Source organism: Lepidochelys olivacea (genome assembly GCF_965140295.1).
Source record: "Lepidochelys olivacea isolate rLepOli2 genome assembly, chromosome: 20".
Classification (NCBI taxonomy): domain Eukaryota; kingdom Metazoa; phylum Chordata; order Testudines; family Cheloniidae; genus Lepidochelys; species Lepidochelys olivacea.
The window spans coordinates 4666927-4685106 of record NC_140430.1 but is presented as its reverse complement, the minus strand read 5'-3'; the positions used below and the strand labels follow the sequence as shown (position 1 = coordinate 4685106).

Genomic DNA, 18180 nt, shown 5'->3' with positions numbered 1-18180 from the left:
TCTGTTTCTTACTATGCATCTGTACGTTGCCTAGTGATCCAAGGCCTTTGGGTGCTACCGTAACACAAATAAATCACAAGGATATTGAGTCGTTATTATAAAGCCAACAGCTGCTATATTCCCACCCCTCCAATATACATCACTAAAAACCTGATAACTAACAGGAAAATCTGGTGGGTATTAGGTGCCAAACTCCCCTAAGCTGCTTTGAAAATCCCACCTATAATATCGTTAAGATACAAGGGAAAAAACAAGCTTATTGAAAATCTACGTCTCCCATTCTCTCTTCCTCCATCCTCCCTCACGCATGTGCCCACACACACACATTGTGCAAGAGAGAAATAAGACAACAGTGATCTGTCAATCGTTATAGTAAACTGCAATTTCAGGGAGTCTGAGTCCTCTGCCTCCCCCACACCCCACTCCCAGCTGACATTGAGCATGCAGCGTGCAATCCTTCCGCCTGTTGTCCATACCGGACTGTCTCTTTGTGTTGTGGAAGCTCATTCAGCATTTGCCCATATGCCTCCCAAAAACTCAGCCTCTGTATGTAAAGCCACCAGTTTAGTGGCAAAGGGAAGCCAGGTGCCAACTGGGGAGAGTGTTTGGATTCCACTCGGCGGCTTCAAAAGGGCGTGGGGGGAATAAATGGGTTCTTCTTATATCTCCGGGTACATCGTACACCCCAAAGGTCAGTGCACCCAAACAGTTCTACACTGTTGGGGCTAGGGCTGGGCCCATCGGATTCCCCTGGGGCATTGTCTGTGCATTGCTCCCACCCCACCCCCAGAGGTAAGTGGGTTTGGATGGTTCTCAGCTCTTGGGGGTGGGGGGACTGTTCTCCCCTTACCTCTGAGGGGCAGTAGCTATGTAACCCCCCCTCCCAAGGTGAGGGCATCTGGACTGCTCTCTGCAGGGGGGCAGGAGTAAGGGGAGCGGTGGGAGTCAGTCTCCCCTTAACCCCAGGGGCAGTAGCTATGCATATCTCCCCCCCCCCCCACGATGATTTCATCGGGACAGCTCTCTGCAAAGGGAAAGGGGGAATTTAGTCTCCCCTTTCAACCAGGAGCAGTAGCTGCGTATCCCCCCCCCCCCCGCAAGCCCCCCAAGGCGAGAGCATCTGGACAGCTCTGTGCGGTAGAGAAGGGGTGGGCTGTGGGTAGGGAGGGGAAGGGAGGAGGGATTTGTGGACAGCTCCCTGCAGATGGGGGCAGGGAAGGGCGGGAGGGATTTGGTCTCCCCTTATTTCCCAGGGGGAGTAACTGTGTCTATCCCCCTTCTCCAAGGTGAGCGCATCTGGAGAGCTCCCTACAGACAGGGAGAGGCGAGGAGGAGGCGGGGGGACTGGGGGGCTGGAACAATCGGTATAATGGGGGTGCTGAAAGCCACTGAATCAAACTGTAAACCCTGTCTATAGTGGAATCTATTTCAAGCCAAGGGGTGCTCCAGCACCTATGGGAGGGGGTTTGGACTCCCCTTACCGCCACAGGGGCTGTAGCTATGTACCCCCCACCCCAAGATAAGTGCATCTGGACAGTTGTCTGCATAGGGGGGGTCAGAAAGGGAATTTGGTCTCCCCTTAACACCCCCCCACCCCGCGCCGCCACGGGGCAGTTGCTTTGTATATCCCCCACCCCGCAAGGTGAGCGCACCTGGACAGCTCCCTGCAACGGGGGCTGCGCGCCGGGAGGGGAGCGGGGGGGACGGGGTCTCCCCTTAGCCGCCTCAGCAGTAGCTGTGCACCCCCCCCTCTGCAAGCTCCCCACTCCGGAGCCAGACCCCCTCCCCTCCTGCAAGCCCCCCACTCCGGAGCCAGACCTCCTCTCCTCCTGCAAGCCCCCCACTCCGGAGTCAGACCCCCTCCCCTCCTGCAAGCCCCCCACTCCGGAGTCAGACCCCCTCCCCTCCTGCAAGCCCCCCACTCCGGAGCCAGACCTCCTCTCCTCCTGCAAGCCCCCCACTCCGGAGCCAGACCTCCTCTCCTCCTGCAAGCCCCCCACTCCGGAGCCAGACCCCCTCTCCTCCTGCAAGCCCCCCACTCCGGAGCCAGACCCCCTCTCCTCCTGCAAGCCCCCCACTCCGGAGTCAGACCCCCCCCCCCGCTCCAGCGCTAGGAAATGGCTCTGCCGCAGTGGGCAGCAGCCGCAGCTCCCCGGCTCGGCTCGCAAGCTGGGCTCGGCCCCTGGCGCCGGGCTGGGGACCGGCCCCCGCCCCATCCCCGCGGCGGCGGCCCCGGCCCGGTACCTGGTAGCTCAGGACGATGCCGTCCGGCTCGTTGCTCCCCGCGGGCATGGCTGGGGCAGGCGGCTGCGCCGCGCCGAGCTCCGCTGCGCCAGCTCCGCCCTCCCCCCGCGGCTCTCCCGGCCCGGCCCGGCCCGGCCCCCAGCGCCTGCGGGGCTGGCAGCTCCCCGGAGCCCAGCCACCGCCGCTGCCTCCCGTCCGGCTCCCGGCGCCCCGGCAGCCAATCCCGGCCCGGCGAGCGGCCGCTGGGGGGTGCAGCGGGGGACAGAGGAGAGGTGGGGTTCGGGGGGGAGGGGAGCGCTGGGGGTGGCAGGGGGAGTGGCGAGATGGGGATGCAGGGGGAGGGGCACAGGGGGAGCGGAGAGGTGAGAGGTGCAAGGGGGGACAGGTGGAGGGTGTGGGGGAGGGGATAGGTGGGGTTCGGGGGGGAGGGGGGACAGGGGAGGGGAGCGCTGGGGGTGGCAGGGGGAGGGGCGAGATGGGGATGCAGGGGGAGGGGCACAGGGGGAGCGGAGAGGTGAGAGGTGCAAGGGGGGGACAGGTGGAGGGTGTGGGGGAGGGGAGAGGTGGGGTTCGGGGGGGAGGGGAGCGCTGGGGGTGGCAGGGGGAGGGGCGAGATGGGGATGCAGGGGGAGGGGCACAGGGGGAGCGGAGAGGTGCAAGGGGGGGACAGGTGGAGGGTGTGGGGGAGGGGAGAGGTGGGGTTCGGGGGGGAGGGGGGACAGGGGAGGGGAGCGCTGGGGGTGGCAGGGGGAGGGGCGAGATGGGGATGCAGGGGGAGGGGCACAGGGGGAGCGGAGAGGTGAGAGGTGCAAGGGGGGGACAGGTGGAGGGTGTGGGGGAGGGGAGAGGTGGGGTTCGGGGGGGAGGGGGGACAGGGGAGGGGAGCGCTGGGGGTGGCAGGGGGAGTGGCGAGATGGGGATGCAGGGGGAGGGGCACAGGGGGAGGTGAGAGGTGCAAGGGGGGACAGGTGGAGGGTGTGGGGGAGGGGAGAGGTGGGGTTCGGGGGGGAGGGGGGACAGGGGAGGGGAGCGCTGGGGGTGGCAGGGGGAGTGGCGAGATGGGGATGCAGGGGGAGGGGCACAGGGGGAGCGGAGAGGTGAGAGGTGCAAGGGGGGGACAGGTGGAGGGTGTGGGGGAGGGGAGAGGTGGGGTTCGGGGGGGAGGGGAGCGCTGGGGGTGGCAGGGGGAGTGGCGAGATGGGGATGCAGGGGGAGGGGCACAGGGGGAGCGGAGAGGTGAGAGGTGCAAGGGGGGGACAGGTGGAGGGTGTGGGGGAGGGGAGAGGTGGGGTTCGGGGGGGAGGGGGGACAGGGGAGGGGAGCGCTGGGGGTGGCAGGGGGAGTGGCGAGATGGGGATGCAGGGGGAGGGGCACAGGGGGAGGTGAGAGGTGCAAGGGGGGACAGGTGGAGGGTGTGGGGGAGGGGAGAGGTGGGGTTCGGGGGGGAGGGGGGACAGGGGAGGGGAGCGCTGGGGGTGGCAGGGGGAGTGGCGAGATGGGGATGCAGGGGGAGGGGCACAGGGGGAGGTGAGAGGTGCAAGGGGGGACAGGTGGAGGGTGTGGGGGAGGGGAGAGGTGGGGTTCGGGGGGTAGGGGGGACAGGGGAGGGGAGCGCTGGGGGTGGCAGGGGGAGTGGCGAGATGGGTATGCAGGGGGAGGGGCACAGGGGGAGCGGAGAGGTGAGAGGTGCAAGGGGGGGACAGGTGGAGGGTGTGGGGGAGGGGAGAGGTGGGGTTCGGGGGGGAGGGGGGACAGGGGAGGGGAGCGCTGGGGGTGGCAGGGGGAGTGGCGAGATGGGGATGCAGGGGGAGGGGCACAGGGGGAGGTGAGAGGTGCAAGGGGGGACAGGTGGAGGGTGTGGGGGAGGGGAGAGGTGGGGTTCGGGGGGGAGGGGGGACAGGGGAGGGGAGCGCTGGGGGTGGCAGGGGGAGTGGTGAGATGGGGATGCAGGGGGAGGGGCACAGGGGGAGCGGAGAGGTGGGAGATGCAAGGGGGGGACAGGTGGAGGGTGTGGGGGAGGGGAGAGGTGGGGTTTCAGGGGGAGGGGAGCGCTGGGGGTGGCAGGGGGAGTGGCGAGATGGGGATGCAGGGGGAGGGGCACAGGGGGAGCGGAGAGGTGAGAGGTGCAAGGGGAGGGGACAGGTGGAGGGTGTGGGGGAGGGGAGAGGTGGGGTTTCAGGGGGAGGGGAGCGCTGGGGGTGGCAGGGGGAGTGGAGAGATGGGGATGCAGGGGGAGGGGCACGGGGGAGCGGAGAGGTGGGAGATGCAAGGGGAGGGGACAGGTGGAGGGTGTGGGGGAGGGGAGAGGTGGGGTTTCAGGGGGAGGGGAGCGCTGGGGTGGCAGGGGGAGTGGAGAGATGTGGATGTAGGGGAGGAGGCAGGGGGAGCGGAGAGGTGGGAGATGCAAGGGGAGGGGACAGGTGGGGATTATGGGGGAGGGGAGAGGTGGGGTATGGGGTGGGAGGCAGGGGGAGGGGAGCGCTGGGGGTTGCAGGGGGAGTGGAGAGATGGGGTTGCAGGGGAGGAGGCAGGGGGAGTGGAGAGATGGGGATGCAGGGGGAGAGGGCACGGGGGAGCGAAGAGGTGGAAGATGCAAGGGGAGGGGAGAGGTGGGGTTTCAGGGGGAGGGGTACAGGGAAGGGGAGAGATGAGGTTGCAGGGGGAGGGGGTACAGGGGAGATGAGAGGTGGGGGTTCAGGGGAAGGGGTACAGGGAAGGGGAGATGTGGGATTGTTAGGGAGGGGTACAAGGGGTTAGGATGTGGGTGTTGGGGATATAGGGGAGAGGGTATGGAGGAGGTGGGAGATGCAAGGGGAGGGGAAAAGAGGCAGTTATGGGGTAAAAGAGAGATGGGGCTGCAGGGGGCCAAAAGGGGGAGGGGAGAGGTGGGAATGCAAGGGGAGGGGGTACGGGGAGGAGAAAGTGGGGGTTGCACAGGGAAGGGGGTACAAGGGGAGGGGATATGGGGGTTGGGGTAGAGGGGAGAGGGTATGATGGAGGCGGTACAGGGGAGGGGAGAGATGGGGGCTAAGGGGGAGGGTGAAAAGGAGGAGAGAGTGGTGGGGATTGCTGGGGGAATGGGTACAAGGGGTGGGGATGTGGGTGTTGGGGATATAGGGAAGAGGGTATGGAGGAGAGGGAGGTTGCAGTGGACGGGAGTTCACATGGAAAGGAGAGGTGGGGTATAGTGATATAGGGAAGGAGTGGGATTGCAGGGGGAGGGAAGAAATGGCGGTTGCAGGGGGAGGGGTACAGGGGAGAGAAGAGGTGGGGTTGCCGGGGGAGGAGGTACAAGGGGAGAGGATGTGGGGGCTGTGAATATAGGGGAGAGGGTATGGCAGAGGAATATGTGGGGGAGGGGGAGGTTGCAGGGGAAGGGAGAGGTGGGGTGGGGTGGGGTGTGGTGTTATGGGGATTGGTGGGAGTTGAGGGGAGAGGGGAGATGTGGGGTTGCTGGGGGAGGGGTACAAGGGGAGGGATGTGGGTGTTGGGGATATAGGGGAGAGGGTATGGAGGAGGGGATAAGGGGGAGGTTGTAGGGGAGGAGAATACACGGGGGGAAGAGGTGGGGTATGGTGATATAGGGGAGGGATGCAGTTGCAGGGGGTGGGGAGGAGTGGGGGTTGCAGAGGGAAGGGTACAGGGGAGCGGGTGCAAGGGGAGAGGATGTGAGGTTTGGGGATAAAGGGGAGACAGTATGGGGGAGATGGTACAGGGGTAGGCTGAAAAGAGGTGGGAGAGAGAGTAGAGACAAAGGTACGGGGGAAGCGGGGGTAGAGGAGATAGAGAGGTTGCGGGGGGAGGGATAAGGAGGAGGGGGATGGGGAAGGGGCTAATGGAAATATAAGGAGGCAATGGCAAATCAAGGAGGAGAGATGGGTGGAGAGGGGGGAAATGGGGGAGGAGAAAGAAATCCTGTTCTGAGTCCGAGATGGACGAGCAGGGGGATGTGTTAGGACGGGACAGTCAGGACAGGAGCGCCCCAAAGCTCTCTGCTAAAATTTTGCCTCCAAACTGGAAGGAGAGCCGAGGCACTTTCCCTGCCTCTGATGGAGTCCATGGCTTTCCTCCTGCCCGCCCCCAAGCTCCCCGTAATGCTAAACCCTACCTGCCGGAGAGTATTTTATTCCTTTATTTATTGCCAAAGAGCAAATGCAAATGCTTTGCCTATGGAATGGACCAGATTGAACCAAAGGATGCAAATTTCCAGGTAACATTACCTGAGGGACGGAGATCAGGAGACACCCAGTCCTCCAAACTCCCCACACCTTCATATTGCATATGCTGACACCTGTGTTATCGTCAGTCCACTCAGTATATTTTTTCAGGAGCAAAGGATAAGCATTTCCAGCACCTTGTAGCTTAGGAGAAATGCATTTGCCCAGCAGCACTGCCTCCTTCTTCTGCTAAGGAATAATTTATTTGCCAAAAAGTTGCTTGTTTTGGGGAACTGAAACTATAGAATCATAGAATATTAGAGTTGGAAGGCACCTCAGGAGGTCATCTAGTCCAACCCCCTGCTCAAAGCAGGACCACTCCCCAATTTCTGTCCTAGATCCCTAAATGGCCCCCTCAAGGATTGAACTCATAACCCAGGGTTTAGCAGGCCAATGCACAAACCACTGAACTATCCTTCCCTGCAAATTCAGGTCAGATCTGGCAGATAAATGCCAGATGATAAAAAATGTGGTAAAAAATGACATAGAACTTCATAGAACTTCATAGAATATCAGGGTTGGAAGGGACCTCAGGAGGTCATCTAGTCCAACCCCCTGCTCAAAGCAGGACCAATCCCCAATTTTTGCCGCAGATCCCTAAATGGCCCCCTCAAGGATTGAACTCACAACCCTGGGTTTAGCAGGCCAATGCTCAAACCACTTGTTGTGGCCTTTTATTTCAAAGTAACGTTTTGGTTTGCAGTTGATCTGGATTTCTTTTTAAAGAAAAAATTTAAAGGTTTAAAACCACCAGAAAAATGTAACTAAACGAAGCCAACAACCAACCAAAAATAGTTTGGGTCAAACACAGTGTTTTGTTTGACCCAAAGCAAATAATTTTGTTGGTTGGTTGGTTGGTTGGTTGGTGTGTTTGTTGAGGAGAAAAACACAAAAATTTCAATTTCAGTGTGACCCAAAAATATTGTTTGTTTATATGTTTGTTTGTTTGTTTAAATTTTTCAGTTCAGCCAACAATCCCCTCCCCCCAAAAAAACAACAACTATTCACTCAGCTCTAATTGTAATTCAGATTCATACTCACAATTATTCATTTAGAATCTGCACCATCTTGTGTTAAAATTAATGGCCGTTGGCTCGAGCCTTGAGAAAAATCTAATGAAATATAGCTCCTCTGAATGCAGACATTGAGAGCAAAGTCTATTCTATGTAAACCACATGGCAACAAATTGTCTTTTTTAGAGATGTGAATCATAGAATGATAACTTATGAGTTTCTCTGATTCATGATGGTGTGGGGAATGGACCTATGCTCATGAAATCAAGAGAAAAACCATAAACTGATGTGTATGGGCCAGATGATTTTTATAATTTTGAAAACAGATTAATAGATTCTAAGGTCAGAAGGCACCACTTTGATCATAGAAACATTGAAATATAGGACTTGAAGTGACCTTGATAGGTCGCCTAGTCCAGTCCCCGGCACTGAGGCAGGACTTAAGTATTATCTAGCCCAGTGGATCTTAAGCAGGGGTACACATACCCCTGAGGGTATGCAATGGTCTTCCAGGGGGTACAACAACTCATCTAGATCTTTGCCTCGTTTTACAACAGGCGACATAAAAAGCACGAGCGAAGTCCATACAAACTAAAATTTCTTACACACAATGACTTGTTTATATTGCTCTATATACTATACCCTGAAATGTATGTACAATATTTATATTCCAATTAATTTATTTTATAATTATACGGTAAAAATAAGAAAGGAAGCAATTTTTCAGTAGTAGTGTGCTGTGACACTTTTGTATTTGTACGTCTGATTTTGTAAGCAAGTAGTTTTTTAAGTGAGGTGAAACTTGGGGTCTGCAAAACAAACCAGACTCCTGAAAGGGATACAGTAGTCTACTGATCAAGACCATCCCTGAAAGGTGTTTCTCTAACCTGTTCTTTAAAAAACCTTCAGTGAGGGAGATTCCACAACCTCCCTAGGCAATTTGTTCCAAGTACTTAACTACCCTGACAGGAAGTTTTTCCTAATGTTTAACCTAAATCTCCCTTGCTGCAATTTAAGCCCATTGCTTCTTGTCCTATCCTCAGTGAAAAAGAACAATTTATCTATCTCCTCTTTATAGCAACCTTTTTACTTGCTTGAAGACTGTTATCATGTCCCCTTCAGTCTTCTCTTCTCCAGACTAAACAAACCCAATTTTGAGAGTCTTTCCACCTAGGTCATGTTTTCTAGCCATTTAATCATGATTTTTTTTCTCTCCGCTGGACTTGCTCCAATGTGTCCACACTTTTCCTGAAGTGTGGTGCCCAGAATTGGACACAGTACTCCAGATGAAGCTGTTTCAGTGCTGAGTAGAGTGAAAGAATAACATCTCGTGTCTTGCTTACAACACTCCTGCTAATACATCGCAGAATGATGTTTGCTTTTTTGCAACAGTGTTACACGGTTGACTGTCGCTTAATTGGTGATCCACTGTAACCCCAGATCCTTTTCTGCCCTACTGCTTCCTATGTGTTTAACAAAAAGAAAAGGAGTACTTGTGGCACCTTAGAGACTAACCAATTTATTTGAGCATGAGCTTTCATGAGCTACAGCTCACTTCATCGGATGCATACTGTGGAAAATACAACAGATGTTTTTATACACACAGACCATGAAAAAATGGGTGTTTATCACTACAAAAGGTTTTCTCTCCCTCCACCCCACTCTCCTGCTGGTAATAGCTTATCTAAAGTGATCACTCTCCTTACAATGTGTATGATAATCAAGGTGGGCCATTTCCAGCACAAATCCAGGTTTTCTCCCCCACCCCCACCCCCACCCCACTCTCCTGTTGGTAATAGCTTATCTAAAGTGATCACTCTCCTTACAATGTGTATGATAATCAAGGTGGGCCATTTCCAGCACAAATCCAGGGTTTAACAAGAGCGTCTGAGGACAGTGGGGAGGGGGAGTAATAAACAAGGGGAAATAGGTTACTTTTTAGAATGAATCAACCATTCCCAGTCTCTATTCAAGCCTAAATTAATTGTATCCAATTTGCAAATTAATTCCAATTCAGCAGTCTCTCGTTGGAGTCTGTTTTCGAAGTTTTTTTGTTGAAGGATAGTCACTTTGAGATCAGAAATCGAGTGACCAGAGAGATTGAAGTGTTCTCCGACTGGTTTATGAATGTTATAATTCTTCACATCTGATTTGTGTCCATTTATTCTTTTACGTAGAGACTGTCCAGTTTGCCCAATGTATGGAGTGGAAATCTATCAACTGCATGAAAAAACTTGTACAGATACAGACAGACATCATCTTCCTTTCCAAATGCAAACAGATGGACATCGTACCAAAAGGACTGAAGGTAAAAATCCATTACAATCTACATACCACACAGACTATGCTGACAGCTTGTGCCACGCGCTCTCAAAGAAACTGCGGAACCACCTGATCAACATCCTCTACAGCAAACAGGGAAAGATAAAGAATGAGCTCTCAAAACTGGATACTCTCATAACAAACCAACCTTCCACACAAACTTCCTCGTGGCTGGATTTTACTAAAACTAGACAAGCCATTTACAACGCACACTTTGCTTCTCTACAAAAGAAAAAGGACACTAAACTTTCTAAACTACTACATGCCACAAGGGGCCACAGCAATGGTTCCCTCACCCCACCCAGCAATATTGTTAACCTATCCAACTATACTCTTAGCCCAGCAGAAGCAGCTGTCCTATCTCGGGGCCTCTCCTTCTGCCCCTCCACCCCCACGAACATGATACAGTTCTGTGGTGACCTAGAATCCTATTTTCGACGTCTCCGACTCAAGGAATATTTCCAACACACCTCTGAACAACATACTAATCCACAGAGACCTCCCTACCAACACTACAAAAAGAAGGATTCTAGGTGGACTCCTCCTGAAGGTCGAGACAGCAGACTGGACTTCTACATAGAGTGCTTCTGCCGACGTGCACGGGCTGAAATTGTGGAAAAGCAGCATCACTTGCCCCACAACCTCAGCCGTGCAGAATACAATGCCATCCACAGCCTCAGAAACAACTCTGACATCATAATCAAAAAGGCTGACAAAGGAGGTGCTGTTGTCATCATGAATAGGTTGGAATATGAACAAGAGGCTGCTCGGCAGCTCTCCAACACCCCTTTCTACAAGCCATTACCCTCTGATCCCACTGAGAGTTACCAAAAGAAACTACAGCATTTGCTCAAGAAACTCCCTGAAAAAGCACAAGATCAAATCCGCACAGACACACCTCTGGAATCCCGACCTGGGATATTCTATCTACTACCCAAGATCCATAAACCTGGAAATCCTGGGCGCCCCATCATCTCAGGCATTGGCACCCTGACAGCAGGATTGTCTGGCTATGTAGACTCCCTCCTCAGGCCCTACGCTACCAGCACTCCCAGCTACCTTCGAGACACCACTGACTTCCTGAGGAAACTACAATCCATCGGTGATCTTCCTGATAACACCATCCTGGCCACTATGGATGTAGACGCCCTCTACACCAACATTCCACACAAAGATGGATGACAAGCCGTCAAGAACACTATTCCCGATAATGTCACGGCTAACCTGGTGGCTGAACTTTGTGACTTTGTCCTTACCCATAACTATTTTACATTTGGGGACAATGTATACCTTCAAATCAGCAGCACTGCTATGGGTACCCGCATGGCCCCACAGTATGCCAACATTTTTATGGCTGACTTAGAACAACGCTTCCTCAGCTCTTGTCCCGTAACGCCCCTATTCTACTTGCATTATATTGATGACATCTTCATCATCTGGACCCATAGAAAAGAAGCCCTTGAGAAATTCCACCATGATTTCAACAATTTTTAGCCAATGAGAATGCAGAGGCAGTCCGTATCTGATTGTTACTGCAAAATGAGCTTTTGTCTATGCAAAACCAAGAGGGGAAATTTCCACTCTCAGTTATGGGCATAACACTCATTGACTGTAATGGATTTACCACAGATTGATACCAGTGTCACTAACAGAGAACAGACTTTGGCCCATATTTGGTCACCATAACTTTATAATGAGTCCCAATTGCCCTGGTTCAGTTAATTTGTGGCAAAGACTCATGGAATATATTTATCAATTTTCCCCCCTCAGAAACAAAAATAAAATCATAAACCAGTGTTTAAATATGAGTAATATACACCAGCTATTAGGCAGTTACATTAGTACTTAGCCTTTGGCCTCTGAATGCACACAAGGTGTACTATTATGTTTGTGTCGTTTAAGGCCTCTCATGTGTTATCCCTAAATTAACAAACTCCCAGCTGATATCAGGAATAGGTCTGAGACAGTGCCATAATCAGGCATCATGCCTTTTCAGATGGATAGCAACTGTAGCAACCTGAAGAATTCATAGATTCTAAGACCAGACTTGGCCATTGTGATCATCTCTAGTCTGACCTCCTCCTCTATAACACAGGCCATAGATCTTCCCAAAAAGAATTCCTAGAGCATGTATATATAGGATATAATTCAGCCTACTGATTTGTATGAAAGCAGGAAAAAATGTTACTGTCATTAAAGGTTTGATCCTGCACTAGAAATCAATGGGTGGTTCTCCATGGACTTGAATGGGAGTCTAGGATCCACCCCTTAGGGAAGAAACTTAACTCAGATGGAATCTTAACAGATGCGATTATAATAAACAAAAAACAATTCCCCCCAACCCTGAGGGAATCTAGTCCCAGATGGAGCTCTGAGGAGCTACTTATTCTCCTTCTGTCTGCATTCTGCCACCCTCGCAAGCTTGGCAACCATCATTGGATTGAGGGGGACACAATTAAATACGTTTGATGGCCTTGGTCCATAGGGCCTGATTTAGCCAAGACCTTAAACACATGTGCTTTGCTGAACAGCGATGGGATTACCCAATCACTTGAGGGCTTGACTGAATCAGGGGCATATTCAGCAAGAGATCCTTGTTCATGTCACCAAAAAACACCAGATGTTTGAGACATGACTGCAGGAGTGGACTGGCCCAGGATGTTTGAGATGCTGAAAGCATCCTAACCTGTTTAGTAAATAGTTACATTATTGTCTGATCCAAGTGACCAGTGGCCATTTCAAGGCACATCTTGTGAACCAACAAGGATATAAACCAGGTTGGTCAAAAATTTTCCTTTGAACCTTTTTTTACCGACAGAAAAATGGGCGTTTTGAGCGAACGAAAAATGTTGCATAAAGTGTCTGCGCTTCTTGAACATTTTTGACTTTTTGTTGGCAAGCTGAGAAAACAAACATTTTCAGCCCCCAAAAAAGCCCAACTCTTTTGAGCCTTTTTCAGCTGAATTTTTTTCATTTCTCATCAGAAAATTGGCAGAAAAATGAAAAACAAATTAAGTTTCACTTTGCTGCAGAAAAGTTGAAATTTTCCACTGCAAATTTCAATGTCAACTTTTTCTGGTTGATATTTTCTGTGTGTGTGTGGGGGGAGGGAAATAGCATTTTCTGGCCAGCTTTAACATAAATTATATGCTCCGGGAAAGCCGAGAATCTCACCTTCCCACTAAGACAAAGACCTGAGAAATGTATCCACAACAACATTCCCAGCTGGGTAGATAATTGCCAGGGAGCGGACATGCTCATTTCTGAGGGCAACAGTATCTATAATAAATTCCATAGTAAAAATAAAACCTTACGGGGGCTATTGCACATCCTATGCAGCGTCTGAACTTGCGAACATCAGCCAACACATGCTTATTCAGAAGTGACACCGCATCCATTTCAGTGAGCTCAACACAGCCCACTAGACTGAGATGCCACCTACTCCCTCTGCAGTTCAGACAAACATGCTGAATTGAAGGTTATTTACCGAGCAAAGGAATTGTCATGCTAGTGAAAAGCACTAGATTAAAAAAAAAGTTTTTATGTCAGTGTGGACCATCTGCCTAGTTGGGGTGACTAATGGCTCCTTACAACATGACATTTAAAAATGCAACAAAGCATGATCAAAAAGTAAAGCTAGTTTTTATGGCACTTGGAAGGGGGGTTCGGCTGTGACTCAGTTAGGCAGGTGAGCATATGACTCACTATAAACCTGTGAGTAGTGCTGTTGAAGTCAATGAGGCTACTCACATGCTTAAAGTTAGGCACATGCTTAAGTAGCTTGCTGAATCAGAGACCCAGAAAGGAGAGAAATGTCCTGTTAGCACAGGGTCCAAAGATGCACTCAGTGCAATTACCCATATGGTGCCACCCCTCGCCAGTGCAATGCAGCCCCACACAGACACACACACACACTCAGACACAACACAAATGCTCCAAGCATGCCTCACTATTAGAGTATCATATACTATTACTTTATGTAAAAGAGATTGTCGATCAGCAATACACCGAAGACATGTTTAGTTCCTGAGAAAATGATGATTTAACTGGGAATTGGTCCTGCTTTGAGCAGGGGGTTGGACTAGATGACCTTCTGGGGTCCCTTCCAACCCTGATATTCTATGATTCTATGAAAATCCATCTGTACTTCATTATTATTTTTAATAAAATTTGCTACTCTGGCTTTCAAAGCAGAAAAGACCTCGCCTTTTCCTTCTGGCAAACTCTCAGCTTCCCGATGCCAGCTAGAACTTCATACCAACCCAAGGTATGGCCACTCTCCCTGTGCCGGCTTTCTGACACACTCCTTCCAGTAACTCAGCACTTGGGGAATCTTCTCTGGACCCCAAAGGAGCATAGTTAAAAGCTGTCCTCTCGTTATGACCTGGAGTAGCCTAGCTGCAGGGTGAGTGAGTGTGTGTGTGCACCCATGCACGCTTCAGGGTGGGGGTGTTGAAGCCATTTCTTCTGGTTGCAGTTATGAAGCGAACAGGAAGGGGGAAAATTATAAGACTTTTGTCCGAACGCTTATGAGTGAACACATGAGGCTTAGCAGAGTCCTAGGAACTGGACTATTCCTTGGCCTACAGCAAAATAATCAGTCTGATTCTCCTCTCACACAGCTGCGAAACATTAGTAACTCCACCGAAGTCAGAGGCCTCGCACCTGTATCAAGATGCAATGTTGTGATGTACGTTAAGAAGTTGTTGGTCTCTGCATGGAGGAAGCTCCTGTGACCAATGGCTCACACCCAAAAAAAACCGAAACTGTCATTAATCTCCCCTAAGAAAAGCCTGTGTATTGTGATACATTATAAATATGACTTGGCATTTGTATAAGTCACAGTGACACTACTGTCACCCATCACCGTATACACCCACCTTCATCCAGAATCTCCACTGCATTCACATTTGGTGCCAGATGTCAGAGCCTTAATGGCACCTCAGATCAGGAGGAAAGGTTAGACGCTTTATGTCCAATGAATGTTCGATTTAATTAGCGCCCCTTATATTGGTGACTTAGAAGTCCAGCTCAGTATAAGTTCTTCCTTTCTTTTTCTTTTTCTATTTTTTTTCTTTTGAAAGTTACAAGGGTGATTAAGAGGCTGGTTGCCACCAACACATGACAGAACGTGGCTTAGGAGAATTAACAAGCTCAGACATTGCTTTATTGGAGAGGCTACATTTCTGGGAGGAGAAGCAGATATTATTTTCTCTTTGCCAGCACAAAACCACAAAATTTTGCTGGAGAATGAACCCAGGCCTGGAACTATTGCAAGTTTTACCTCTGATTTCAGTAGGCCTAGGATCCAGGCCGATATGTAAATGATGCCAAATAACTTTAACCTGCTATTCTGCATACATATTGTGTCCTGGAACGATAGGGTAGGTGTGGGGTATTGAGGACTGTACTGGAATAGCAAGCTGTCACTTTACGAGTAGGCGAGGAAGGTTTTCCTGGTCTTGCTTTCAGGCTAAGGGCTCTACAGGGAAGTAGAGAGATGATCAGAGACAGTCAGCATCGAAAGAACCAGCCTAGAACAAGGCGGGGTGAGTTGTGCTGCTATGGCTTACTTTTAAGGGGTGTACCTCTTCCGCCCCACATATGTAACCTGACTTGGGAATGAAGCACGTTTCTCTGTGTTACCTCTACAACCATATTTCTGCCATCTCTTTAGAACCCCGTCTAAGTTTTGTCAGCGTTCCTTGGAATTCCTCCCCAGGTCTTAATATGGCATCAGAATAACAGACAACACCATTTACCAGGGAACAGCATACTCTTAAAGGGATAGCTTGCAATTCCAACACAGTCCTCAAGACACCACAGTAGGATTTTCAGCAGAGCTCAGGGTTGGCTTAACTCTGCTCCCACTGAAGTCAGGCTGGATCTAACTCAGCGCCCATTAAACCCACCCATGGACTTCAGTAGGGGCAGTGCTGGTTGCTACAAAACTCCCACCCATTTGAGTAGGGGCTTACGATACTGAGCAGTCGCTGGGAATGATGCAGTCGCTGGGAATGATGTATTTGCCTCCTGTTTTTCTGAGACTCCATTTCCCGGTGCAACTGAGGGGGGGCCTCTAGTGTCACTTATATTACAAAGTACCTTCCCCACATACGGAGGTGCAATACAGTCCACGTACTAAACAGGAGCACAAAAGAAGGACAATCTCTCCCTGGCCGGATTTGTGCGCATTGTTGTATTGCCAGCAGGCCGGGTGAACCCCTTGAGTGGATGATAACGTGGGACCATTGATGAAAGGACAAGTCTGGAGGCTGAACTTGAGATTGCTAAAGCTAGGAGGGGTGTTAGCCACATTAAAATGAATTGGAGTAGAGTGGCTAAATTCCGATATCTGAAGGCACCTGTTTTCCAGCTGGCAACATGGCCTAGCACATAATACACTGGACTGGGACCCTGCAGACCTGAGTTTGATTCCTGGTTCTACTAATAGCCTGCTTTGGTGACCTTGGGAATGTCATTTACCCCCCCCCCGTGCCTCAGTTTCCCAATCTGTAAAATAGAGATAATGATACTGATCTCCTCTGTAAATTGCTTTCAGACTGACTGATGATACACGCTCGGTAATATTATTATTAGAGCTAGGGAGTATTATATGTTTAGGGCATCATGAATTACTCCCTTATAGTAGATTAATTGCCACTCTTAGTAAAGGTAGGAGCAAAGTGAAGATCAAAAGCTTGCAAATGGAACTGATCCATTACAAGCTGTGGCTCGGGAGCGTTTGCTCGAAGTTACACAGGAAGTCAGAGCCGAGAATAAAGTCCAGGCCTTCAGAGTCTTAGTCTAGTGCTTCACCCACTTGTTCCCACCGCCTCCCATTGGAAAGCAGCTCTTCCCAAGGGACTAAATAGAAAAACAGAATAATGACATGCCTGTCCCATCTTTGAGCAGGAGGTATCTTCTGTTCACATCACCATTTTCTGCTTAACTCCTCTCTAAATACACAGAAGGCCCCGGGAAAAGCTTGTGAAGATCAAGACTGTAACAGGGTCCAAAAAAGAACTAGATAAGTTCATGGAGGATAGGTCCATCAATGGCTATTAGCCAAGATGGGCAGGGATGGTGTCCCTAGCCTCTGGGAATGGGCGGCAGGGGATGGATCACTTGATGATTCCCTGTTCTGTTCATTCCTTCTGGGGCATCTGGCACTGGCCACTGTTGGAAGACAGGATACTGGGTTAGATGGACCTTTGGTCTGACTCAGTCTGGCTGTTCTTTTATTGTTATCACCACTAGACGGTGCAGAACCTTGCTCATGCTCATTAGGGGATCGATTAAACAGGTGCCAATGAGGTTTTAAGGAAGAGTGAGAACTGGAGTAGCTTTTGCCATTCGTGATAAAGAGACTATTTAACAGGGGCTTATCTGTGTTAACTTTGTTTTTCATCTAAGTTAGAGAGACAGCATGGTCTAGGGAATTGGGAACTAGCATGGGACTCAGGTGATCTCAGCTCTTTCTTAATTCTGCCGTTACCCAGCTCTGGGACCTCAGGCAAATCATACCAACTCTTTGTGCCTCTGTTCTTCCTCCTGCCTTGTCTATTTACGGTACGCTTTTCAAAGCAGAGACCGTCTCCTACTATGGGTTTGTCAAGCACCTGGCACAATTGGACCCTGATCTTGGTTGAGGCCGCTAGTCCTTATATGAGAACAAATAATAATTCTCTACTTCCCTGCCCAGCAGCTGCTTCCATGGATGTTCATTCATCTGGTTCTCTGTGGCAAGATTTCGAGCTGAGTCAGAGGAAGAGCCGTGATATGAATAACTGTTCAGTGCCACGAGAAGGCACGGATCTTTGCCCCAGCCGTACTGCTGGGATAGTTTCTGCCCAAGTAAAATGCTTGGGATACCCAGCCATGGATAAGTCCACTTACCGCATCTGACCATGTACATATAAAAGCATGTGACCTAATAAAAACATAACCGCCTCTCTCAGAGCCAGCAGAACAGAAGCTGCTTTAATACCCCTGAAACCCACCAATCAAAGGCCACCAAGCTGATGCATTAGCCAATTGGGTCACAGGAACAACATTTCAACGTTCAGTTTAACATCTGAGCCACAACTGCCTGAGCTAAAAGATCCAACTCAAAGCCAACCAAGCTCAACAAACTTTTTTGTGTGATTCATTTCCGCTGCCGCCGCGTGAAAAACCTGCAGATTTGGACGGAGCAAAACAATTTGGGAGGGGAGGGATAGCTCAGTGGTTTGAGCATTGGCCTGCTAAACCCAGGGGTATGAGTTCAATCCTTGAGGGGGCTATTTGGGATCTGGGGCAAAAATTGGAACTGGGTCCTGCTTTGAGCAGGGGGTTAGACTAGATGACCTCCTGAGGTCCCTTCCAGCCCTGATATTCTATGA

At 51.0% G+C, this 18180-nt stretch overlaps 1 protein-coding gene across 2 annotated transcripts in view; it reads right to left on the bottom strand.

The window, feature by feature from the left end:
• Window positions 1–2374, bottom strand: part of SLC4A8 (solute carrier family 4 member 8) — a 69481-nt gene extending 67107 nt beyond the window's left edge. For both annotated transcript variants that reach the window (XR_014709139.1, XM_084610751.1), the window contains exon 1: window positions 2245–2374. Coding sequence is in view for 1 of the 2 variants with exons in the window: in XM_084610751.1 (XP_084466877.1) it covers window positions 2245–2292 (48 nt within the window). In the remaining variant the exon portion in view is untranslated. The remainder of the gene's footprint in view (window positions 1–2244) is intronic.
• Window positions 2375–18180: the final 15806 nt, after the last annotated feature.